The sequence below is a fragment of the Eucalyptus grandis genome, chromosome 10 (genome assembly GCF_016545825.1).
Source record: "Eucalyptus grandis isolate ANBG69807.140 chromosome 10, ASM1654582v1, whole genome shotgun sequence".
In the NCBI taxonomy this organism is placed as follows: domain Eukaryota; kingdom Viridiplantae; phylum Streptophyta; class Magnoliopsida; order Myrtales; family Myrtaceae; genus Eucalyptus; species Eucalyptus grandis.
Window position 1 is genome coordinate 33,616,184 of NC_052621.1, and position 27,607 is coordinate 33,643,790.

The 27,607-nt window shown below is 39.7% G+C and overlaps 1 protein-coding gene and 1 pseudogene across 2 annotated transcripts; one reads left to right on the forward strand and one right to left on the reverse strand.

The window, feature by feature from the left end:
• On the forward strand, positions 1-27,283 carry LOC104424055 (annotated as a pseudogene).
• On the reverse strand, positions 11,224-14,202 carry LOC108953922. Of its 2 annotated transcripts, none has more exons than XM_039303183.1 (2): positions 13,352-14,202; positions 11,224-12,422 (listed from the first exon to the last, which is right to left on the reverse strand). In XM_039303183.1, the coding sequence occupies exons 1-2, from the start codon at positions 13,457-13,459 to the stop codon at positions 11,643-11,645; spliced, it is 888 nt and encodes a 295-aa protein (XP_039159117.1). In that variant the 5' UTR covers positions 13,460-14,202; the 3' UTR covers positions 11,224-11,642. The 2 variants fall into 2 exon arrangements, with proteins under 2 accessions (XP_039159117.1, XP_018722881.2); XM_018867336.2 differs by having other exon boundaries at positions 11,224-12,370; positions 13,352-14,193.
• Positions 27,284-27,607: the final 324 nt, after the last annotated feature.

Consider the following 27,607-nt stretch of genomic DNA (forward strand, 5'->3'; position numbering starts at 1 on the left):
ATGGCGGCGATTCGTTTGGATGGTGAGAAGGATAATATCGAACAACTTTTGTTGGGTCAATTGTTGGACAACAAATCTCATGCCACTGACGGGAGCATAGATCGCTTGGCTTTAAGCACATGGGAAGATGTGAGTTTTTCTTTTATTGTGCTGGTTCCAATTAATGCAAATCTTCAATTTGCTGAGAGCACTTACATTCGTTGTTTAATTGTAGATTTCTTCATCCGAAACACTAATCACGCCCCAGGAGTGCAAAACACTCTGGATGCAATTTATTGCAGAGAAGCAGCACACCATTGATCGAGCAGTGAAGGAATCAATTACTATCACACCCCAAAATCAACAAGAATGGGGATGACACGGCCGTCCTTCCACTTAAAGGACGCAACCTCAAAGCTCCCAAAATCCAACTCTTAAAAGTCCCCACATCCATATCGCTCTTAGATCTACTCATCGTTAGTTGAGGAACCTAAAAAAGATTAGAAAATAGAGGGGTGAGCAATCACGGCTCAGTGAGTAGTGCATCTCTTCTAAGCAGATCGAGCACCCACTATACATATTTACAAAACCAAATTACAACTCTTTTAACTCAAATTTATGATATAACAAACATACAGTAAAAAAAAATAAGTTACATACGCTTCAACATAACTATACTTATAATGGTCTAATTCACTGATCAATCTCATTAATTCACACGCCAATAGTCCATTTCATTTGTTAATCTTATACCACACCAAACCTAGAAATTTAACAAATCTTCAGGGCCAATATATAACCTTTTTTACTTTAACACAATATGTTCAAAGCAAAAACATTCAAGATAATAATAGGTTAATGCCAATGGTCTAACTCATTGGTCAATCTCATAAGTATCAATGTCTATTCCATTGATTAATCTCATCAAACTACGCATCGATAATTTAATTGAAATTACACGTCAATGGTCCATTGTAATGATTAATCTCAAATTACACGTCGATGGTTCATTCCAACGACTAATCTCAAATTACACGTCAATGGTCCATTTCATCAACCCAACTCATATCACATGTCAATGGTTTAGTCCATTGATCAATCCGTTGCTCAATATCAAACCATGATTACGATACAACGCTTGGTAACGAGGCGATCAAGATTCCAGCCTTGGTAAGGTCTCCATCTATTATTAGCCTATGGTTCAGCCCACAATGATATCTTAGAATAGTATACGCATACCCACAAGCCCCTCGCTGGGCTCACAACGATATTGAACATCCACAACAATCCAAAACCACACCATCCATAATTCTCAAACCAAATTCATAAAACATTTCATATATCACAAAAAGATTTCGCAAACTTATCTGTGACATCCCAAATTTCTGATTCTGTTTTCAATTAAATGAGACGGACTTTTCATCGACGCGCTTATAGTTCAATTCTCCGAGCTGATCACTCATGAGATAACTAGTCTATCAGGTGAAGCCGTTAAGGAATTTAAATGCAATAGGCTTAAGAATCTGACCATGAACCGACTGTTCGACCGTATAAATCTGCAAGGATCATTACGACACTGTCAGAATCGAACGAGAGATCGCAGTAATAGGTCGATTCGGCGAGATATGTAATTAGAGTGTGGGTGATTCCACCTGATTTCAATATCCTCGTCGACCGGCACCGAACGATTATTCGTTTTTTGGGTACCCTCTGTCCGTATTTGAAACCTCAAGATTTTCACGACAATCGAAAGTCGCCAATGTGTCGAAGATTATGTCGTGGCTTGAAAATAATCAACCATGGGTCAATTGCACTGAAAATTTCCTAAAAGCCACCCGGTAGATTAGGACGCGCTCAAATCGCGCCAGATTGAAATTAACCGTGATTTTAAACCCGGATTCAGAAATTGAAAGTTCTGGCATGTCACAATTCATTTTAGGAACATCGACTCATCTTCAAAAGATTTTTTCTACAAACCGAGATTTTTGGCGGAAAAGCAAAAGTAAGGCCGTTTTTGTTCGGGATTGTCGGAGAATTTTAATCAAATCTTCGGGATGCAAGTTGGATCATTTGACGGGAAATGTCATGAGAAGGCCGAGACACATGGGTTGATTTAATTGAGCTTCAATTGGATGGAATTAATTGGCAATTGAATGAATTAAGTGAACAAATGTTCAAAATTCGAAATCCCCTTGGCACACCACATTTTGGACCTATTAACTAGCTTGTAGGGAAGCTAGAGGAGAGAGAGGGCTGAAAGGTGGGCCGGCCATGGTGGGGGACAAGGAGAGAGAGAGAGTGACAAGTGTTGAAGCTAGAAGAGCTCTTGGGGGCCCCTTGCTTCAGCTGAAGCTTCTCCTTCCTTGAATCCCTCGTGCGGCAGCTTTCTCCATGGTTGAGGAAGGGAAAAAGCTTGAGAAACCAGTGGAGAGCGATCAGCAGCCGTCCGAAGCCCCGCAAGCCCACCGGAGCAGCTAGCTTGCTCGTCGCGTCCAGTCCCGTGCAACCGCGAGTCCAGCCGCTGCTTCGCCTTCGTCCCCGCGTCCTCTGGCCGTCTAGCTCGCCGTTCGACAGCCACAGCACCGCCTGGGAGCCGCCCGAAGCTTTCTCCTGCCCGCCGGACCTCTTTTTCCCCTTGTTTTCCCCTCGTTCCAGTTTCTGCTCCAGCCGACCTTTCGCCAAAGATCCGAGTAAAAAGTTAACTTCCCGGTTGAATCAGTGAACGAGCCACCCATCGCCATGAAGAAGACATCCAGCCCGTTCCGGAGCACCTCACCGCTCGCCGGAACGATTCTCCGGCTGTCCCGTACGGCCGCCCGAAGCCGCCGCTCGCCGGACCGTCTGGACTCGCCTGGTTCCTCCTGTTCCGCCCGTTTCGCGGTTTTCAGCCATTTTCTCCCCATTTCTACCCTACCTCCACCCATACCAACCTCCAATAAGATTTCCTTGACCCCCGGGAGCTGCCGGTTGCCAGCCACCCGCTCGCCGGAGCTCCGATCAGCCCGTTTTCGCCGTTGAAGTTGCTGGTTTCTTCTCTGCAGTTCAGTCCAGATCAGAAGCAGAAGACAGCAAGAAGTTCCAGACTTCGTGGCCCGTTTTCAAGCCCTTCCCGGCCTCCGTTGGTGTCGCCGCTTTGGGGTTTATCGACCGCCTTGGCGTCGTGGTCGCTGTGAACTCACCGGCGTGCAAAACCGGTGAGTTTATCCTCTAAACCTTGCTTAGCAAGTTAATCATGCTTAAGGGGTGTTTAGATTAGTCTAATTAGGTTTAGGTGGTTAGATTAGATTATTTTAATGTAAATTAGATTAGTTGTATGATTAGTTTAAGGGATGTTTAATTAGGGCTAATAGTATGTTTAAATTAGTGTAATCTAATTTAAGCCCTAATTGATTATTTTTAATTAAATAATTATTTCGAATTTTTAAATATTATTTTATTATTTTATATTATTATAATATAATATTTAATTATTTAATTTTCGGAATTAAATTTAATTATTTAATAATTTCGAAAATTTTGCCGGGATGGCCGGTCGTTAGAATTTCGCGCTGATCGCAGCAGTGCGGTCGGTTTGTGCTAATTGTATGTGTAAATTGAGAAATTGAGTGATTGATGATTATGGTTAATAATTCCAAAAGTGTGGAATTGCGTGAAATTGATGAAGTTGTGGTATTTAACTTGAAAATACCCGGTGTTGGCTTTTAGCACCGTAATTGATTTGTATGACCAGTTGAATCGATTGGATTAATTGATTGATTGAATTGAGATATGAGTTGGTTTATTATTGAATTATCCGCTTTGGCGAGCAATTGGTTTATATATGTCAACTTGTGAGAGCATCGATCCATATATCGACTTGTGTGGAGCTATCATCTATGCATATATCAGGCTTGTGCGAGCTACCATCTATATCAGCTTGTGTGAGCCATGATTTATTAATGGATGAATAGATGGTATGAATTGATAGATGATATGAATTGATATATGGTATGAATTTATCGACGTATGAATTGCACTGACGTGCGGGAAGGGACGAGGCGAGTAAGTCCTCAATTCTCTTTGTGTGGCTAGAGCACCACAGGGCTTATTTTCTTCGTAATTGAGTTTTAGAGGGTAGGACTCGCTGAGACATCGTCTCATCCCGGTTGTGGGATAATATTTCAGGTCCCTAGATGGCGGATCCTCCGGAGCTTTTTGGTAGACCAGTGAGGGTCGCTGAGAGGATCTTTTTGACTTCGCCGATCCCGACTGAAGAGCTGGCGAATGGACCTGTCTAGCTGATCTTAGGACAGCCTAGTTTTTGAGGACTGATCTTTTATAGATCTTTTGTAAATAGCCTAGTCCTGTAAATGAACTGGTTTGATATGTATAAAAAGTATGTGGTTGGTTTTAAAAATGTGATCCTGCTTTTCTATCCCAATTGAGTTTTGTCTGGGGATTATTTATCCGCTTCCGCATGTGTAATTAAAAAGAATGGGTCGGCGACGTGTCCTGGGAAGTCGCATTTCTATCGACCGCAGTGGGATGTGCACGTGCTCGAGGTTCAGGGCGTGACATTATCTGTCAGAAATACTTTCCATAAAACATTCTCAAATAATTTCAAGACTAGTTTCATAAATCAATTTCAAATCAAATACATTTCAAAAAGTTTATCACAAATCAATATCTATATAACATTCCATAAATTATCTCAAAGTTGAGCTTTTCATTAAATGATTTCACAAACCCAAAACATGTAATATTTCTCAATTTCGTTCATCAAACAGAATATATATTCATAAAATGTTCTCACACTATTTTCAAATATCAAAACTTAGTAAATACCCGATCAAACTTTTATGCAATAAACATGCTTATTTATAACTCATAAAATATCAAATATTTATCATTTTGAAGACATGAGCTTATAAATTCTTAGAAGAAATAGCATCACTCACCTGAGAAAGTCGAAAATCAACCTATGTGGTTACTTGAGCCAACACACTTGTATTCCTATTAATAAATCAAAAACGATATTAAAACCAGGTATTATGCCACTCTCCAACTAACGACTCGACTAAATTATGTTAAATCATCGATAAAACGACACCTACGCGCTAATAAATCACTCAACCACAATTACTCAAAGCCGTCCTTAGCGCAAAGTGCGAGCACGAAACTTCATCATGCCATAATTTTCTCCACCGAACTTCGTTAAAAGCGCACTTATAATCAATGAAAAACTCATCCAACATACTACAAGAACCCCAATTTAGCCAACTTGAAATCAAGCCAAAAATCACAAAATATAGCTCTGAAATTCTGGTCGTGTACTGTTTATCACGCGATAAACTTCAAAATTTTGTTTTGGGCAAACCGTGAGCTCAAATTACGATCCTAAAATTTCACAGCTCCACAACATCCCAAGTTATCATTTCTACAAAAATACGCAGTTGACCGACTCAAAAATCGTACTTCATTGTTCGATTTTCCCAAAATTCCGAATTTCAAGCCTTAGATCCAAAATTACTCCGATTAAACGAAGGGGGAGCACGAGTGCTTACCGAGCGTTGCTTTATGTAGTTAACGTGGCTTGGCAAGGCTCCCATGACGAGGACACGCGAAGCCCCTCTTTTTCTTTTCTCTTCTTCTTCTTCTTTCTCTCTTTCTTCTTCTCTCTGTGTTCGAGCTCTCTGTTGTCCCTCTCTCTCCCCTTCTTTCCTTCTCTCTTTCCCTTTTATCTCCTCCTTTTTCTTTTCTTTTTCCCTTTTTTCTGTCTTTTCTTCCTCTCTCTCTCTCTCTCTCTCTCTCTCTCTCTCTCTTCTCTTTTCCCTCTCCCGAAAACTCTCGATTCCTCTCTCTCTCCTCAAGCTTCTACCTTTTGCTTTTTTTTTTTTTTTTTTGACTGGGTCAAAACCCATATTTTACAATTACTGCTCAGGCACGTTTTATTGTCATTAAAATGCATGTCATGATCCCCCACCCCAACGCACACGCTAACACAAGAAAAATGAAAAGAAAAAGAAAGAGGCTCTATTTAATCCAGTGCACTAGAGCGCTGAGAAATATTTTCAATTCCACAAACTTGCTCTCTTCTTTTTGGAATTATCAGGAAGAGAAGAGCCGCAATGGGTGGTCGAAAGGGTGGCCAGTTTTGGGGTTAGTACTTTTAGGGCTCTGCGGATGGAGAAAATGTCTTTAGGCATATTAAACTCTTATAAGGGAAACGCGGACATAGGATGCCGATCCCATATGCATGTGAACAAACACGTGAAAGCTACCCGAAGATGAAGATGAAGGTCGTTACACTTTTTTTTTCCTTTTCTTTTGGTCATAGGTCCTTAGGCTTCATTTGCCAACAATTTATGGGATTTTTCCTCCCCATAATCAATAGCTCGTGTGGGACCCAAATTTTTTTAAAAAAAAAAGGCATGGCCGCGAATCGTTTCGACAGATTCCCGGAAAATTTAGGTGTCTGATGCGAGGCACTGCCCCGGTCGCGACAGCGTTCGCTCGATTGTTTGCGGCTAAGGTTTTCTCTTTTATTATCATCACGTGGAAGGAGCGCATGTTCGTAAGGGAAGGAACAATGTCAATCGATGCAGCACGTGGAGAGAACAAGGTCGGAACAAGACAAAATCGTTAGAAAAAGATTCGCTTGTGGTTTCCTTGGAATTGCATATCGAACTTCAATTTTCAAGCGGTTAGGGCGGAAGCTTCAATGAAAGAATTTCATCAATTTCTTCTCCTTCTACCTTTCTTCCTTCTTTCTTTATGGAAATCGGACTTTTATTTGACATTTAGCTTGCTTCCGATCTTTTTAATTTTTTGTCTTCTTTTGGATTGAGATAATGATTTCTCCTTTAAGCAGAAATTCAAAATGGGCTTCCTTAATTGAAAGAATTTCATCAATTTCTTCTCCTTCTTCCTTTCCCTTTTACCTTTCGACTTCTTTCTTTCTCGAAATCGGACTTTTATTTGACATTTAGGATGCTTCGAATCTTTTTTCTTTTGCATTGAGATAATGATCTCTTCTGTTGGCAGAAATATGAAATGGGCTTTCTTAATTGGTTTAAGAATCATAATTAAGCTACACTGCCCCCGCTCCCCACAAAGTCAATCATGAATCAGATGCGTCGTCATGCCTTACTAGGAAAGTTTCAAGTCTCGAAAAGCAAACTAATTACACACATCAATAAGAAAAAAAAATCAGTACTCTGAAAATACAGAATTTTCAGCATTTCATTGTTGACGTCGCTTATTCACAAATTCTTTGGTAAATATCCCAAATCAATTTATGAAGAGTAACAACAATCTCGTAAACTTCACATTTGATTATCATAGAAATATGAAAAAAATCTTTGCGCGACGAAGAGAAAGAAAATGTCGCATGGGTATATTCGACGAAAGGGTGAGTTTCTAGAATAAAAGGTGACAAGAAAATTCTACTCATTGGGAAAAAAAAAAAACAAGAAAAAGAAAAAAAACAGGGACTTGGAGGGCACCAAGAACTTTTCGAAAGTAAATTTACCCCAAACTATTTTTTTGACCACCAAAAACCCCAAACTGGTATACCTTTGACAAATTTACCCTAAACTAGTACATTTGTGACAAATTTACCTTATGTTAGTTTTCGTTAAATTTTACCGTCAAATTATTAAGTTAAATAATACGTGACAATTGACTGGTATACTAATTTAGGATTTTACGCTCCGTTTGTCATAGTTTACAATTTTTGTGATTTTTTGTAGTATTAATCCAATTTAACGAAAGGTATATTTGTCACAAATTTATCAGTTTGGGGTTTTTGTGGTCGAATAAATTAGTTTGGAGTAAATTTGTCCTAAATGTACCAATTTAAGGTTTTTTATGATCGGTCGGGGTAAACTTGTCACGGTATATCAGTTTGGGGTTTTTCATGATCAAAAAAATAGTTTATGGTAAATTTGTTATAAGCGTACCGGTTTGGAGTTTTTTAAGGTATTAACCCTAAAAAAAAAAAAAAAAAGCAAAACAAGATAGCAGCGTGAGTAAAGGCTAGGGACCACCAGGAATTAGCAGATTTGCTTCCTTGTAAAAGAGATCGTGGTTGGAAAAAAGTGGACCCGGAGAACAATTCCATGTGCAACTTTCAGCCATGTGAAAAATGACTTGGGAACGAGATCTGAACCACGAAAGGTGAAATATTCGATAGAGAAAGTTAAATCTGACACTATTACTTTGTCTCCTTGAAAAATATGGAAAAGCAAGTGATAAGCAAAGTTGATATGTCAAATCGATCTCGAACCTCGTAAATTTTGTGCTCTTCCAATGAACCACCGAAGATATTCAATTGAGACATAATTCGACGCCAAAAGAAGGAATTCGAAGGGCCCGAACCTATTCTCGATGACCAATTTGGCGCAAAACTTGGATAATTGAGATTAAAATCCATGTCGCAGTGGGAAATGTAATTGTCCAGAACGACCACTTGTACGAGCATGCCAGCTCGCACCGCCACCAGCAACGCGTTTTGTTAGCGTCGCGTGTTCGACGCTTGGCGCGCGATCAACCGTCTGGAATGAATTAAAACTGTCCGTTCTAGTCGCTTTGCTGTGTCTAGGCAATGGCCGACTTTAAATGCTGCTGATCAGTGAGTCAGCTGCAGTAATTTACTTGTCATCGGACCGTAATGTAGCTGTTCGTTCTAATTTATCGATGCTAGCGTACGTTGATAGTTTCTCCTTTCAAGTGTTGTGTTTAACTTCGTATAAGAGGACTTTCGCTTATCGGAGCTGCCTTAAGCTGCAAGTTCCTGCTTCTTCGTGTCCACCTTTCTAGATTATGTTCACCGATTGAAAAAGCGGTTTTGCAATATGATTGTAGTTTAGTTTTTGGTTTATTCTGCTCGTTCACAGTGTGCATCTCACTTTCGTCGACACTACCTGCCTTTGATTGTAAATCCCTATCGTTGCATGGTTGAATTTCAGTTGGGTTGCTTCTGTACCTGAGTCTAATTGCAATTTATTTTAATCAGTCCAGTAGTTGGAAATTTGAGATCGACAGTGACAAGTTCTGGAAAGATGGCTATCCCTTTCAGATAATCGGTGGAGATGTTCATTATTTCCGGGTGCTCCCGTTGGTATTTTCGTTTCTTTCCTTTAATCGTTCTTCTTGCTCATGTGATTAGATTACAATGGGTTTTTGTGACAATTGTTATATATGCTTTTTTTCCAAATGCTACTCCCAAATAGTTCTCCTTTCTATGTGGAGACGCACTTTTTTAAGAAGAGAAGCTGTGTTATATTGGCCATATCTGAAGCAGTATTACTGCATGTGGTAATGCATCTAATTTAGGCTAGAAGAGGAACTTTGAACTTGAGATTGTTTTAGAAGATTACTTTCTGCTCCATCAGGAAGCAATAAAATCTAGAGCTCAGGGAGCCCCTCACTGAAGGACTTGTTCATGTCTTAATATAATTCAGCATCTTCTTTCAATACTGACTAGAAGGATTCTTTGCTTGAAGCAACCTTTGCCCACTTCCATTTAACAAATCAATTACACTTGGGATTTATTGTGCATGCAGTATTGGGAAGACAGATTGTTGAGAGCAAAAGCCCCATGTTTGAACACTATCCAGACATATGTTCCTTGGAATCTGCATGAACCGAAACCGGGGGAGACAGTCTTTGAGGGAATTGCACATATAATATCTTTTCTCAACTTGTGCAAGAAGCTTGATCTCCTGGTTATGCTTCGAGTAGGCCTTTATATATGTGCAGGTGAGGGCCAGAATCTTCTTATTGGTGCTTTAAAACTTGTTAAACTACGTTGAAGTGTTTGCTGCCCTTGTCTTGACTCTGAAGTGGACATTGGATTGACATGGCCTTATTAAGCCATGGCCTGCTTTCAGCATATTTAACCCATAACTGTCATTCCATTTTGGACCTTGGCGATGGGTGTCTCTTCCATTACAAGAGGGTCATCAGTCACGCGTATTTGATTTCGTGCACAAGTAAGTGGAGGTAGCATTTTAGCAAAAACAAGAAAATCGTGGAAGTAGGACACTTTTTCTTATTTTCTCTTATTGTTTCTGTGGAGCTGTGAAGAGTATGAATTGCTGACCTTAGACAGTTTATTTGGACATGACAGGATTTTGTCTGTTCTAAGTCCAGTAAGATATAAAACGTGACATCTCTAATTGATGGTCAACTTGAAGACCTTCGTTGTTCATTCGATTTTCAAAATACACTATTCGGGACTGTCCCGACTGGTGAATTCTCAGTTGTTTCGTTTTATAGATGAGATGAAGTTTATGCCTCCACGTAGGACTGACTCGCATCTGGGTCTTCTACTTTGTTGCAGCCAAAAAATATGTGGTGCATATTTCCTCGAATAATTTATCTACCGAATTTGTTCCACTATTTAGGACTCTTAAGGATTAAACATCATTTGCGTGATTGAGTCTGTGAGTGCATATATGCAAATAGCAGATCTAGTTATTCCTTTGGGTCTGTGCTATTCCTTTATTTCTATGTTATATCCAGTCATTGAATAGCTCATGTCTCATGTTTTCCACTAAGGGTGCGTTTGGTAACGTTTCTGTTTAAAAATTGTTCCAGGAAATAGAAATAGAAAAAAGTGTTTCTGTTCTAAGGAATAATTTTTGAACAAAAAAACGCATTTTGTAACTGTATAAAATTTCAGTTTTTGGAATAGAAAAAGAACAAAAACACGTTTGGTAACTACACAAAATTTTGTTCCTAGAATAGAAAAAGAACAAACACGTTTGATAACCGCACAAAATTTCTGTTCCAAATTTTTTTCAATTTTTTTTTAATAAAATGTAAACTTGGTATTGAATTATCATTCTCACGAAATGCTCATCAATTTAATTTTGTTCATGGTGAGTGAAAATAAATATTCTAAACATGTTCATATTTGTATACTTGGAAGAAAATTTTTTAAGTTTGTACCAAATTTTTCCCAAATGCTTTTTTTTTTTAATAAAGTGTAAATTTGGTTTTGAATTCTCATTCTCATAAAATGCTCATCAATTTAATTTTGTTCATGGTGAGTGAAGGTTATAAGTGCATACTTTGAAGAAAATTTTATAAATAAACTTTGTACCATATTTTTCTCACTTGCCTTTTTTTTTTTTTCAATAAAGTGTAAACTTGGTATTGCATTATCATTCTCATGAAATGCTTATCAATTTAATTTTGTTCATGGTGGGTGAAGACAAACATTCTGACCATGGTCATATGTGCATACTTGGAACAAAATTTCGTAAGTAAAATTTGTACAATAAGAGCTAGTTAAAAGAAGAGTATCTTATAGATCTCTACATAGACCCTTTCATACATAACATCACAATAATGAAGTAATATAGTTCATTGTTCAACTTCATCACATTGAATTTGATAAGTGAGTACTTAAAAACAATATTACAAAAGTCAGAAACACAAAGTCATGAAATCTCAGGCATATTATGATCCCTCGCCATTTTATTTACAATTCTTGTCCTAAGCATTTTTATTCCAGGTACATCATGCAATGTATTATCTGCAACCTCCACTTCTGTAGGTCCGCATGGATACTCCGGATCTCCATATAGGGAAAAGTTTCTATCCATTGCATCTTGATCACGAATGTAATTATGGAGAGCACAAGCTGGGTTTTGACCAGCTACAACACGCCAACTTCAATCAAGATTACCTAACCATCCCACGAAGAGATCTTCTGCAGATTCATGGCAGATGTTCTCGCCTCGAAACTTAACCATGGGTGGGATGTATGGTTTTTCAGGGATTGTTGCATCCAACTCGAGACAATTATTCTTCTGCAGAACACACAAAGAAAATGCATCCAAATTTGGGCTCTCATATGACGCAATACATCTGTAGTTGCAAACCTGATCCACAGGACTACACTGGTTCAAGCACTGAAGAGCCTTTCTACAATTGGGATCCAGGAGGCAGTTCAATATCTGAGGCCCGCAGTTCTTCACCATGTAGTTCAATGTAGAAAAACCCTTTGACCTGAGGTTCTTTAGAATTGGAACTGGCCTTATGTAAGCATTGATTACAACCAACAAAGAGAACCTTATATCATCAGAATTGTGACGCATCCAGGCGTCCGATATTGTTTCAATCACATCACTGGTCTCTTTGGTTTGCTTTGATTCAAATGTTCCCACCAGTTTCCCAAAAATGGTCCCTTTTGTTTCAGTTTGAACAACTGATCCACCTAGCTTGTTACTTAACCCTGGGGATGAGTCGAAGCTGATTATGTTCTGGATATTTCTGCTGTTTCTCTCAATCCACTTCACTGTTTCCTGACTTGTTACAGCAACGATAATCAAAATGTCTGCATGTCTCAGTTCCTCCTGAAGTTTTGCAGATGCCTGATCCTTCAATTGGCAGATATTATCTGTAAACACATGCATTTCAAATCCATCATCAACCCATTTCAGTCTCTTTGCCTGGTCACAAAGAGAATGAAAATGAATTTATATTTCAAAGAATTCAGATAGTACATTACCTAAATAGTGAAAAATACACATTGCTAAGAAAGTTGAGGATCCAGTGGGATGCTCAGAAGAGTCAGGTAGATTTCTTAGCGTCCAACTAGGATTTACCAAAGAAATGACAATTCAAGGAAGGTGTCCTCAACAGCGCCCCCCCCAACCAAAAAAGAAAAAAGGAAAAAAAGAAAAGAAAAGAAACTCTTCATATGCTTATATGTGTTGGACTATTTAGCCAAATCAGAACGAAGGGAATCTCTTTACAAGATCAGTGCAGTTGGTATTCTCACTGGCTTGGACCGTAATGCCATGGGCAAGACGGACCCAAGATTAATTGACTCGTGATTGTTCAATCTTTGGAATAGAACCATAATGACAGTAGATTCAGCAAAACAACCACAAAATATTTCATCAGAAACCATCTATAAATCACATTACTCAAATGACGCGATCATTGCATTAGAAGCCTCAAAAAGTTATCCCCCAAGTGCATCTGAATCCTAAAACATGCTTTTGTGCACTCAAATTTTTCTTGTTTCTTAGCAAAATAATCAAGCCCTTTGATTAAATCTGTTAACTAAACTCAACCCAAAATCTTACACAGCATCCGCCAAAAGATTTGGGATTTATATCACATTTCTGAAAAGTTTAAGGATTTCAATTTCGCAACCGCCAAAAGATTTAGGACTTATCTTTCAATGCTCATGCTCTAAGTATTACTTCAATGATAGTAAGAACAACTTTCTGAGCATTCATTCTAATCAAAGTCACCATTTTATCTCTCAGATTGAGTATCCTCCATAGCCTGAATCACTAAAACAGTAGTTTCTCCACTAAAAACCATCATGAAAACAGAGACTTGGCTACGGCCCATCTCGATAACTTACAGTGTGCAGCATGACCTCGCTCCATGTCGTGCCCTTGAGGGGGCTCGATGCGCCTTCGCCGACAATGGCAACGATCCTCACCGGTGGCGGGCTAGGGGCGGCCTCCATCGCCGTGCCCTCCTTAGTCTCCACGACCGCATATCTTATCACAGACCTATTAATTCTATGCAACAATATGATAAGGTTGCAGAAGGCTTTTGATACAGCTTCAGCTGTCTTTCTACAACTTTGGCTTGTCCACTTGAATCACGCAATGCAAGCTCGAACCTTCAGGTATCCCGAGCGGAGGATCAAGACATGAGCAGTTGTCGACGGCATAGAGCTCCCAATCTTTTATTCCACAGTTCTCGAGCGCCGACGCTAGTCGACCATCATCCGTCTCCTTCGAATACTGCCCATCCGGACTCACAAGCACTGCACCAGTATAGGACTGACCTGCGACTCGTGCTGCCCCACTGTAGTGAAACAAACCCCAGCTCAGATCATCAGACACATCGACAATAGTCCAGAACTCGTTCGAAACCACTCCATTGTCCAAAACACTTAAGTAAAACGTCCCTGGGATCTTGCCTCTCTTGACCCGGTATTTGCGCCTCCTCCAAACCATCTTTCCCTCTAGAGTTTTCACCTGAAAAACTGGCTCATACCAAAAGGACCCCTTCGCTTTTCCTCTGTAAAATAGATTACATCGCCGCAGATCTGGCGAGCAACTGCGAGACTCGCTCGTGCAAGCGTCCCGCAGATCTGGGCAAGCGCTGGCTCGAGCGAGCCCTCACGCTCGAGCTCCGACCAGCCATCGCCCAGATCTGCGAGGGCCTCGTCAATCGGTGAAGGAGGAGCAGTGAGCAGGTTCACCTGGTGAAGGAGCAGCGGATGTCGGCGCCGGAGAGGACGACGGTGGAGAAGCCGGATGGTCGGCGTCGGAGAAGACGACGTTAGAGAAGATGCAGGAGGAGAGGCGGTGTTCGAACGGCTGAGCGAGAAATAGAAAAGAAACGAGAGCTTACGTTTTTGTTTCTTTTTTGTTCTCAAATGTGTTTCAAAAATAAGAAACATAATTTTTTTGTTTCTTATTTCTGTTCCACATTTGTTTCTAGGAACAAAAGAACCAAAAAACAAAAAAAATTATATAAAAACAGAAAAAAAAAATGAAAACAAACGCAGCCTAAATTAGAGCAATACTCTCAGTTGCTGTCCTCATACTCTCAAAGAAGAGATACTTGACTTTTAGCACTTAATTAAGCATGCCATGTTGGCTGACAGGTAGTTCTGTGCCATTTTAGTCTTAAGTGTCGGAAATGCTCTAAGACCATGATTTCATGCATTCTGTTAGCTTGGCGAAATAAATTTAGGCATCATGTGTGCTTTAATCTTCTATTCTTTGTGAAGAGTCAATTCTAGAGAGTATAGTTGGCTCAACAGAGCAAAGGTGGTTTCTGACTCGTTCCTTTATTTTTATGTGCTAGTAGTTAGAAAAGCATGATTATTAATAAATACATACTCTGGATTCCAAACGCTCTTCTTTTCTGACTTCCTTACCAAAGCATCTTTGCATGTTAAATTTGTAATGGAGATTGCTAAATCTCGTCCATTGTAACTCAATATATGGCTCATCTTCATATATGTTGTCATGTTCGAAGTTTCTTTTTATGCAAGAACAAACAAGTATGATCCATTTTTTTGTTGGCAATAGGAGATGATTACAATCATTCAAAAAAGTAAATTTTACACTTCCAATTGGAGCGGAGAAATACAATTCTTCTAAATGAATATGATCTCTTAACACTACTTGCTGTTTATGTTCTATATCTTTGCAATAGGGGCGCTAGTGTTTCCTTAGGCGCATTAATTAGCAATATCTGCGATATGATGGCATTCCAATTTTCCTTGCTTCCCCGTTTATATGGTGGAATAATCCTGATGGGTACACATTGATGCAGGGTGGGATTTTGGGGCTTCCCTTCGGGCTGCTTGCCCTAAAACTAGCACTTACGTTAAGATCATCTGATCCTGCGTTTATCGAGTTGGTATGTGTTCCTACTCCATTTGTCAATGATGGTTTTATTTATAGTGATGGGCCTAAGTTAGCCCGTCCGCCCATGTTGGGCCTAAAAGCCCGGCCCACAGGATAAGGGCCCGTTGATAAGGGAACGTATAAAAGGGATGAGAGAGAGAGAGGACGCACCTTTTGGCGCATAACGTACGTACGTCCTCTCCAACGCTCTCTCTCCCTCCAAAAAGAACAATAAGCACAAGGCCACTGTTTTCTCCCCTTCAAGGCGTCGTTAGATCGAACAGGATCGAACGGGGCCAAATTCTCTTCCTCTTATCGGCGTCGGTGTCTAATCTGTGGCTAACAAGGTACGCTCGAATCCGTGGTGTGCTTTACGATCGGTGATACGTGTTTTTCCCGGGCTTCGTCTTCCGCATTGTTTTAGGGGTTTGATTTAGTATCGAATCTAGTTTTCGGGGATCCGTTATTCCCAACATTGGTATCAGAGCCCTAGTTCACGTTTTCCCGACCAGTTTGATGTTTTTTGATTGATTTTTCGCGAAAATTTTCGGCCGTACGAATTGGGGAGAGAAATCCCGACACCCGAGCACTGTTCGTCCTTTTTTCTGAGTTTCCGTAAGTCGAAATCAATTTCTGAAGGCATTGGGTGAAAGAGGTCGCCGAGACGAGTCCGGCGACATGTCATGCGCCGCCGGGAGACGCCGCACGTGCCCACACGCATGGCCAGAAGCCGCTGCGCGTGGGCGCGACACGCCCGGAAGCATCAAGCCGCCCGCGCGTGCGCCACACGCGCCGGTGGTGAACCGGCACGTGCGCGCCGGTGGCCGGCAAACCGGCATGCGCCGGTCGGCGGACCGACGCGTGCTGACATCACTGTGACGTCACAGTAACCACCGGGATGACGTCATTGGTGACGTCATCGCCGACAACCGTTGGTTGGCCGGCGACCCGACCCGACCCAACAGCCGACCGGACCCGACCCAAACCGCGGACGCCGGGCACGTGCCGGCCGACGCCTACGTGACGTCGGCCCAGCCGCACTCGTGCGGCACGTGCGGTCGGTTCGTCCGACCGCCCGACCGTCCGACCCGGTCCGTCCGGTCCGACTGGCCTAATCGGTCCAACCGGTCTGACCCGCCGCCTGACGACCCGCCGCCTGTTGACCGTTGACTGACCACCGTTGACCGTTGACTGGCCGTTGACCCTAAAAAAAAAAAGGAATTTGTTTCTTTTTCATGTATGCCTATGTGGTTTATATGTAATCAATTATTTATTCTGCATTTGTTGCATGAATTTTTGGAAAATTATGTATTTTCCCTTATGTAAATTATGGATTATGAGTAACCCATTCTTAGTTCTGCATTTGTTGTAAGGACTATGATGCGTTATGCACGGATACCTGCAATCCTGAGAACGGACGAGGGAAATGCAAGACTTAAAAGGCTGATGTCAGATTTAGCTAATTATCGGTGGCATGACGGTGATTTAGTATCATATATGGTCATGGTCAATCAGATGATACCAGAAATCATCTGAAATGGTTATCTTATGCCGGATTTTAAGAAGGTGCCGGCTTTGATGAACACTCTTCCACCTGAATAGCAAGCAGTGTTAGATCAGCTATGGGAGGTCAACGTGGTCCCGGGTTATAGGAGGCTGGTGGATGCTTTTGTAAGAGAGTACTATAGGATTGAGTTGACCAAAACTTCAACCCTTAGATTGAGCGCCACATGGCGTAGAGTAAATGCGCCTTGGCGGCGACATGAAAGCTCTCCAAAAGTTTTTTCCATGGTTGGCAAATGTGCCTTCAGTTTTCTCAGATGTTTTGACTGATAGATTAGGAGGGACATTCCCTATTTATTTCTTAGATTAATTATGAGATGTTTTATGGGTGTAAATATCTCTTTCCATGTTGATATTTTTCTCTGTATATATTGCTTAGTGTAATGTATAGTTGTATTATGTGAAAGCTTTATTATATTGTATGTTAAATATTGTTTGCTTTCTGTTATGTTGACTGCTATGGGTAGTTAATAGAAGTTTTTGTAACTTCATAGAATTTATTTTGCATAAGACAATTATATTAATAATAGTTTTAAGTTAGGATTTTTGGAGGATGATTGGAAACATAATGACATTTTGATTCTGAAACCTTACTTGAAATTATTCATTGATATGATGGGTCTGTGCAAAAGTGGATGCATAAATGATAGGCATTAATTATTCATGCATATATGTTTGATGTGTTCAGATCGATGCTTTCAGCAACTAAGAATGTAATTGCTGATATGAACGGCAACAATTGTGAAATATTGAATATGAAGATTCAATATGTGCTGGAAAAACAAGAAGTACTAGAAGCTCTTGACTATATTATGGAAGATCTTGAGGATGCCGTGGGCCACATTGAGCTAGTAGAGGACTACCTAACAGTATTTGAGTCGAAAATAGACATTTGCAATGCTGATTCTAGCTCAGAAAGAGCTTTGAGCTTTAAGCGCAAGCGTATTGATTCGTTCAATATGTGGAAATGCAAAGGATCAAGTCCTTATTGCAAGAAATCAAGAGTTAACCAACACAAGAGAGGAAAACGTCCTCAAATGAAGAAAATGTCAAGGGTGAGGTGTTACAATTGTGACAAGAGAGGTCACTATGCTCGCAATTGTTGTGAGCCAAAAAAAAAAAAAGGTAAACACCTCTTGTACATTTGAGAACTTTGATTATGAGTCAAGTCTAAATTATTGGCTGAATCCAATCCTTTGTGGACTGTAGATTCATGAGCGACAGACCATGTAGCGAAGGATAGAGAATCCTTCGTGGAATTCCAACGAATATCAACTGGAACTAAGTGGATCTATGTAGGAAATAACTCCAGAGCTGAGAGTTAAACGAATTGGCACCTACCAATTGAACATGCGCGGTGGACGCACCCTGTTCCTACATGATATTCCATATGCTCCGGAGATTCGTCGAAATTTAAGTGTATGTTTTGATGTTGGTTAAGCTTGGTTTTAGTGTGAACTTCCATAATAGCGATGTAGATTTGTATTTGGATACAAACTACTATAGTTGTGGTCACTTTCTCGATGGTTTTATTGTACTAGATGTTGACTGTGGTGATATCAATATTTGTTATTCCCTTGTTTCACGTCTTGTACTTAATATGATAATGATGTGATTATGTGGCATGCTAGACTTGGTCATATTGGCCAACAACATATGAAGAGACTAGCCAAAGAGGGCTTGTTGGGCAACATTGAAAAAGTTGATTTGCCTAGATGTGAGCATCGCCTAGTAGGGAAAACGACAAGGAAACCATTCGGAAAATGTAAAAGAGCTGAATTTCCTCTGCATTTAATCCATTCTGACGTCTGTGGTCCAATGAATGTGAAAGGAAGGCATGTGGCTGTTTATTTAATCACTTTTATAGATGTTTATACTCGATTCGGATATGTCTATTTGATTTCTCATAAATCTGAAGCATAAGTTGTTTCAAAAAGGTTTATGAACCTGGTAGAGAATCAATTAGACAAGTAAATAAAAGTATTTAGATCCGATCGAGGTCGAGAATATTTATCTGATGAGTTCAAAAAATTATGTGATGAAAAGGGAATAGAAAGACAGTTGTCTATTCCATATACTCCTTAACAAAATGGTGTTGTAGAGAGAAGAAACATAACCCTACTAGAAATGGTTAGGTCCATGATGGCGCATGCTAACTAACCTATTACTTTTTGGAGTGATGTGTTGTTAACTGCTGCCTATATACTTAATCGGTGCCTTCTAAATCGCCACTTCCACTCCATATGAGTTATGGACAGGTAGAAAACTGGACTGAAGTTTTCTTAAGCCATAGGGTTGTGCTGCCTATACTCATGAGTCCTCTCACAATTTTGGGAAATTGGGTCTCAAAAGAAATAAGAGTATTTTCATGAGATACTCCGAACACTCAATAGGGTATGTGTTCATAGGTGAGCAGGAAAGTGGGAGTATAACTGAATTTGAATCACAGGATGTCACATTCTTAGTGGATGAATTCCTAAGAAGGGCGAAATAGGAGAAGATTACTCCCTATTTGAAACATTGGATCAAGATAATGATATTAGTGGAGTTTGTCCAAGTGGGAGTAATATGAGAAGTGATGAATTGAATTCAACTCATTCTCAATTACAACCACATGATGAGATGATATCGTCATTATCTAATCCAAGTGGGAGTATAATGGGAAATGATGTGCTAAGTGTACAATCTCCCATACGGCGAACAAGTCACCAAAGTATTCCCCGTCGACATTTTGACATTGAAGGGGAAACTTTTATGATTGCTCAACAAGATGAAGATGAGCCAAGAAATATTAATGAGGCTCTGAATTGCCCTAATAAGGAAGAATGGATTCATGCAATGGAAGAGGAAATTGAATCAATGAAGTCAAACCAAGTTTAAGAACTAGTTGATCTTCCAAAAGGACACAAAGCTATTGGGAACAAGTGGGTTCTCAAAATAAAGCGAAAAGTTTATGGCTCGATAGAAAGACATAAAGCTCGCCTTGTGGCGAAGGGGTATAATCAACAGGAATGAATTGATTATGAAGATACATTTTCTCCTGTAGTGAGATTTACCTCGATTCGCATTATTTTGGTAATAGTAGCTAGTATGGATCTTGAGTTACATCAAATGGATGTAAAGACTGCTTTCCTCAATGGAGAATTAGAGGAAGAAATATATATGGAACAACCTGCTGGTTTCATAGTGAAAGGCCAAGAAGAAAATGTATGTCGACTTTTGAGGTCGATATGTAATCTTAAGCAGTCATCGAGATAATAGTATATACGTTTTTCATAATGCCATAATGGCATGTGACTTTACAATGATAGATGATGATCATTGTGTATATATCAAAAGATCCAATGATCAATTTGTGATCATATCATTATATGTTGATGATATACTAATTGCTGGAAACAATATGGAGTTTGTTAATACTTTCTAGAGTTGTTTGTCTTCCAACTTTGAGATGAAAGACATGGGTGATGTTGCATACGCTCTTGGAGTTAAGATTTCAAGAGATCATTTGAAAAGATCGTTGTCTCTTTCGCAAGAATCATATATAAATAAGGTTCTCGAACGAGTTCATATGCAAAATTGTAAACCCATAGACACTCCTATTACAAAAGGTGAAGGATTGAGCCATAAACTGTGTCTAAGGACTCCACAAGAGAAGGAACAAACGAAATATGTTCCTTATGCTAGTGCTGTTGGGAGCTTGATGTATACTATGATGTGTACAAGACCTGGCATATGTTTTTGCAGTTGGAATGGTGAGTAGATACCAATCCAATCCAGGTCCAGCACAATGGAAAGCCGTTAAAAGAATACTAAGGTATCTAAAGGGGACTGCTGATTATACGCTGAGTCATTAAGGAAAGGATCTGCGACTCTAAGGCTATTCTGATGCTGATTGGGGAGGAGATTTAGATGAAAGAAAAATCTACCTCTGGGTTTGTTTTCTTACCGAATAATGGCACCATATGTTGGAGCAGTAAGAAACAAAAGTGTATAGCCTTGTCCACGATAGAAGTTGAGTTCGTGGCATTATCAGCAGCAGTATAAGAAGGTGTTTGGCTTAAGAGTTTTTTTGAATCATTTAGGTGTTATTGGAAGTGCTGTAGATTCATTATTGGTTAACTGTGATAGCCAAGCAACAAAAGTGTACACCAAAGATCCAAAATATCACGGCAAGACCGAACACATAGATACCAAGTATAATTTTGTCAAAGATATGGTTGCACGAAAGGATGTGAACTTACAGTATATGTTATGCATAGAATGGTAGCAGATCCTATGACAAAGCCAAATCCTAGAGATGCGTTTTGTGGCCATGTAAAATCTCTAGGATTGCGTAGAGTCTGATGTACTGGATTATAATTTCCCTGAAGTGTTCACATTTGATGAGTTTGTGTTTTTTCATCATTAATGTCTATGTATCTTTGTTTGATCTTTATGCATCTTAATACTTAGTGTATTATTTTAAGTTGAGAAAGTATGTCGGACAGATATAAGATTAGCCCACTCACACGGGTAATCGCATCTATTTACTGTGTGATAAATAGAGATGAGACTGTTTTTAAGCTTATTATCTAGGTGATGATCGAGAGCTCAAGCTTAAAATACATATGTCGCCTTAACTGGATGTTAAGATGAGGACATAATACTTACTATGTTCGAAAGTAAAATACCCCACATATTTTACTTTATCTGTCTAAGATGCCAGATGTGAATTCTGATGAATTTTGTGAATGAGTAAATACGTGAACTCAAGTTAGACATTGGGTATGTCTGAACTATCATCTTTACGGTATTGAAGATGTAGACATACGCTCCATGGGAAAGGAGTTAATACCGTAATATGTATTTCATACTACGTATGCATGAAACAACTAATAAGAGTGGCAAAAGTTTGATCTCAACTTTTAGTCGTGTGAGACTCTTGAGGAAAAGAGTTCCTCAATTTTTAGTCCCCTCGTGACTCTTACTTATTCTCAAGATTTCTATTTAGTGTTTGCTATCTTAGGGTGTTGCCAATGGTCATGAGATGATTCGATCTAATGGGACATTTCTAGAAAAGCAAGCTGAACTGAAATTGAGAGTTTGAAGGAAAGAGGAAGATCGATTTTGGAGAATCACATTGTAGTTTTGTATTCACCGATTAACCAATTATGACTGTCTTTGGGATAATCATAATTGTGAATACAATATATATATATATCATTGTTTAAAAGAGATCAAGAGAGATATAAATGTGATCGATCGATCTAGGGTACTGCATACTAAATCTACTCGGAGTGTGATACCCATTATGAGCTGCTATATATTCCTAACAGATGTATGGCAACGAGCTCTCAAAGTATGCTGGTCGCACGGATTATTCACCGGTATGAATGTTGAAGAGAGGTAAAGAGAATCTTGTTCAGCCCACCATGTGCGAGTGGGAGATGATGGTTTTATTTATAGTGATGGGCCTAAGTTGGCCCGTCCGCCCATGTTGGGCCTAAAAGCCCGGCCCACAGGATAAGGGCCTGTTGATAAGGGAACGTATAAAAGGGATGAGAGAGAGAGAGAGAGAGAGGACGCACCTTTTGGTGCATAACGTATGTACGTCCTCTCCAACGCTCTCTCTCCCTCCAAAAAGAACAGTAAGCACAAGGCCACTGTTTTCTCCTCTTGAAGGCGTCGTCGGATCGAACAGGATCGAACAGGGCCAAATTCTCTTCCTCTTATCGGCGTCGGTGTCTAATCTGTGGCTAACAAGGTACGCTCGAATCCGTGGTGTGCTTTACGATCGGTGATACATGTTTTTCCCGGGCTTCGTCTTCCGCATTGTTTTAGGGGTTCGATTTAGTGTCGAATCCGGTTTTCGGGGATCCGTTATTCCCAACAGTCAAAAATCAAGAATTGTTGTGCTTCATGATAGTGGAACATTGTGGGATTGAATAAGCTCTAGAAAAGCTCTTTGATGTGTTTTGGATTCCTAAAGAGATTATGTTCATTTTCGGGCTCCATTTGACCAATAGATATATCTTTGCATTCGACTCCTGTTTTGTCATGTTCAGAGACGTAAGAAAGGTGGCTAGCTTGACTTCCACTTTATAGATATAAGAAAGGTGGATATATGTTGATGCTCTCATATTTTTTCTCTTTAGAAATTTTTTTGGTGCCACATTTCGATGTTACCCATGCTTTTCAGCACATCCATCTTAGTCCGGAGAAGTCATGAATTTTTCTCATCTATTCAGGAGCTTGCTTTAAATATGGACAAATTGTCTTATCCTTTGCATACTGTTAGTGGCCAGCCTATGTAAATCAAGGCTCTCTCAAAAGGAGCTATTAATCTGTGCTGACGATTCGTGTTTTGGAATGTTCCCATTTTTCTCTTTAGATGGAACATCATTTAGTGTCTTGTTTAGTTATACTAAAAAATTCGAAGTTGGGGAGTAACTCTCAAACTGTAATGAAATTGATTAAAGAGGTCTTACGCACGAAAAAGCAAGTTGGTGGGACTCTCTTGCACACTGCATGGATTTGGAAGCGTTTGTAGCTGCAAAATATGAGGACCAAGACCAAGTCCAAGCCTTTAAGGTCCTAAATCACTCGCTGCATGCAACGAGAATGTCAATTGAAAAATAGTAATCGGATGGAAGCCTCATGAAAATCGAGTAAAATTTCAGCTGACGCTGCATCACTTTTGGAGTGGAAAGTTTGTTGGAATTTGCTTGCTTTTCATGTCTATGAGGGAAACTTTGTACCTGTCGGTATTATAAGCTGAAATCTTGCTGTGGACCCAATTATGGGTGAAGCAAGGGTGCTATATTGTGGCATCAAAGTGGCGAGAGGAAACTGGAATAGGCCGAAGTGGGTAATAAGTGGTGCCTAGCAACCTATAAGTGGATTACTTAACCATGACAATGTTTCTCCAAAAATGGTCATTTTGGATGAGCTGAGAGGAGAGCTGCTGACCCAGGGGTTGGTTGAGTGGTTGATCGATTGGTTTGGATGTAATAGATTTCGTTTCTTGTTCAAATCACTTTCCACTCAGCGTAACTTAGAGGTCATGCTCCCGCCCTGTGGGTGGTCTTATATGAATGAACGTGAATCTGGCGGTTTGTGTGCGTCCATAAGGGTTAGTCACAATGAAAGGTTTGGATGTCCCATGTTATTTAAAAGAAAAAAACAATGAGTGGAGAGCCAATGAATGACGTGATCGACAGATATAATAATGTGGTTACCAGTTAGAATGTAGCTTGGCGGCCGTACGCATGGGTCTTTTCTGGAAAAGAATCATTTCATTCAGTAGTATTGGAGGGAGTTAGGGTACCGGGTGGGCATGTTGAAGTTCTAATAGTTTCCTAGGTCCTACTTGTGGTGAAGAATTAAAATAGAAATTAGAAGGTGATAGTCATTATTTGTTTGGTTGCCTATAAACTCTGGAATGGTAAAGACTTTTTGGTGTAAACATATTTTCGTTGGTTTTCTTGTATGTTGTACCATATCTCAGTCAAAATGCACCGAAAACCACATTTTAAACAGCATACCTATGCTCAAGTGATTGTCGGTAAATTTCGAGCTCTCACAGGTCGAAAGGTGGTGGGGCATCCTGCTTCCGAAGGTTTCTTCTCTTCTTTATGACAATGGTGGCCCTATAATAATGGTTCAGGTATAATATGAAATAGTGTTGTTGTTTATTTTTGCTAACTAGTATGTTATGTTTCTTCTTAGGAAATAGGAGATTGCCAATGTTGGAGAGACTAGAATTGCTTCTTGGCTTAGAATTTGGGGCATTTACTTATTCTGAATAGAGTAGAAGGGGTTTTGCTTTTATTTTTTAGCTGAGGTGAACACTTCTTCTTTTTGTTTGAAGAGTTACTCATAATGACTGTCTTAGGGTCACATTGTCCTTCCGCCATCAGTAGATTGTTTGAAGAGTTACTCATAATGACTGTCTTAGGGTCACATTGTCCTTCCGCCATCAGTAGATTCATTAAGATATATAAACTCACTTCTTTTTTTCCTTGCGCATGCCTGTCTGCATGACTGTAAGCACACGTGCAAAGGACTGCAGCAGTTCTGATGCATTTCAAAATTTCTTTGAACTTTAAAGGCTGCACTGTATGTTTTCACTGTTCTGTTTATTTGAGTATGAACATCGTGGCTGGATTTGTAAGCATGATATTTCTCCAATTTTCCATTGTACTTTTGATGCTTTGGAGCATTATGTGGTTTATGAGAGAAATTTGTGTTGAATTTGTTGTCAAGAATATCTGGTCTGAAGATGTTAGACCCACGTAGTCTCAGGACTATAATTACTTTTGAAGCATTTTGGCTTTCAGATATAATCACTCCTGTTCTTTTAGGTGGGGTATTGACTCGGTGGTAAATGATTGTTTTGACAGATTGAAAATGAATTCAGCTCATATGGAGACAGTAAAACTTATATTTGTCACCTTGCGAAATTGGCTCGAGGATACCTAGGTGATGAAGTAATCCTGTAAGAAGTTCTATATTTAGCAAATTCAATTTCACTGTAGGATTAGATGCATGCTCAGCCTCATTACTTTGGCAAAGTGATAGGAATTGTGGATGTATCCGTGAAGAAGTCTAGTTTTTCTTATATCACCTAAAACTCGTGTCTTGCGTTCATGGAACATGGAAGTACTTAAGAATGAAGCTAGATGTGACATTGTTTTATTCTCTGATCTTCGGGAATTCTTATTCTCATGATGCAGGTACACTACAGACGGAGGTTCTAAGGAAACTCTTCAGAAAGGAACTGTTGGAGGAGAAGATGTTTTCTCAGGTGAATTCATTGTTCATGTGTGTTTCGTGGATTTAGGGAGGCATTAGACTTCTCAGTTGTGCATAGTTTCCTTGTGTTCATTGCCTCTAGGATATGTTTATCAATAGTTGTTCCTATTGATGCTCCCTAGCATTTAGCTACTATTCGGTTTCCATCCTACATATATTTTTGAGCAACTGTTTAAATCTAAGTACCATACAATCTTCTCACCTCAATTTTCTGATATTAGCTGTGGATTTTGGCACTGGTGCTGAGCATTGACCTATATTCAACTTGCAAAAGCAGTTCAATGCCCCAGGAAAATCACCACCTCTTGCGGCATGGATCTCTAATTATATCCAAGTACAAATCTTCAATTTAGTCTAAGCGATAGTTCTGGATCGCTGGTTCAATTGTTAATATTTTTGTTGTTTCAGGGAGTTTTACACTGGTTGGCTCACACACTGGGGTGAGAAGATTGCTCAGACAGATGCTGAATTTACTGTGGCTGCACTGGAAAATATTTTATCAAGAAATGGGTCTGCTTTGCTGTATGTATGCCAATATTATTTTGTTGTCTTCTTTCATATTTGAAGATTGCAAATAACTGTCTTCATTTCATCTCTTTGACTAATAGAGGGCACCTGGCGGAACAAATCTTGGGTTCTACAATGGAGCAAACACTGGCGGGAGCGAGTCCGAGTATAAGCCTGACCTTACTTCTTATGACCATGTGAGGAAGAATTTGTCTTATTATTTTTTTTATTATTTTTTTTTTGGGTCATCTGACACAGCCGATGGTTCCTGTTGTAAGTGTAAAAGTGATTATCTTCTTCCAGGATGCACCTATTAAAGAATCTGGTGATGTGGACAATCCAAAATATAAAGGTAAAATAATTAGGGCTATCTTCTCTTGAAGCTTATCCTTATCATATTACCCTAGGAACTGCTTCTGTTTTTGAGCCAATTTTTTTCCATGCTCCAAAAGTGACTGTAGAAGGTTTGAATGTTCGAGATGCTGCTCATGTAGTGTTATCCTGCATATTTGAAGTCATGATGTTCGTCCAAAAAACAGTAGTCATGGCGGAAATCTGCATTGAGAAATAGGTCTGGTATAGTTGTGGCGTTTGTGATGATCTCTGCTACGATTTTGGAGTAAGTGGTGCATGTGAATGGTTCTAAGAATTATGCGAAGAGATTAACTTGTTGTCTCCGGCCTTTTCAGTGTAGAGGTCTTTAATAATTTCTCTCCCTTTTACTTGATAAATAAACTGCGGTCAAACTTTGATTGGGATGGCTTCTACTCGTTTACTTTTTTGTCTTTTTATATCTTGTGACAGATTGATTGCATCTTTTCTTTGGGACCAGAAGGGAGATTGGCTGTTGACTTTTCACACTAGACAGTGATTTCTATCCCAACACATATGCTTCACTTCCTGATAATTCTCATAAAAAAAATCGTCTACAGGTAAGGATAAGCTAAACGTACTATAGTCGGTCCACTGAACCGATGTACTTAGTTATGTGATAGATTGTAGATGGATATATAATTGCACCGTCGGTTATATTTAAACATCCAAAAGAAAAAGTACGGCATCCTTTAATTTACCTCGGTGTTACTCATTTCGAATAAATGGTGTCGAGAGAGAGAGATTGGTGACGCTGGGTGGAAGCTGTACCGGGATTACATAATGGTGTCGAGAGGATCATCCCTTCTGTTTTTAGCCTTCCTGAAGCACTTAGCATTTGTGGTGCTTCAGGCTGCATCGACCTCTTGGCTAGCAGTAAAAGTTAGGGAACTCTTTTTACTCCCTGTCAGTGAAAATTAGGGAACTCTTTTCTCACTGCCTTTTTAAGGATGTATCTATTTCGTGGAAAATGAATAATTTAAAAAATATTTTCTTAAATCTTC

Excerpts from the sequence above, each read along its gene's own strand:
- LOC108953922 (XM_039303183.1), bottom strand. The coding sequence starts at position 13,459 with ATGGAGGCCGCCCCTAGCCCGCCACCGGTGAGGATCGTTGCCATTGTC. Across the intron at positions 12,423-13,351 it reads GCGAGGTCATGCTGCACACT|GCAAAGAGACTGAAATGGGT; the intron begins GTAAGTTATCGA and ends CTTTGTGACCAG.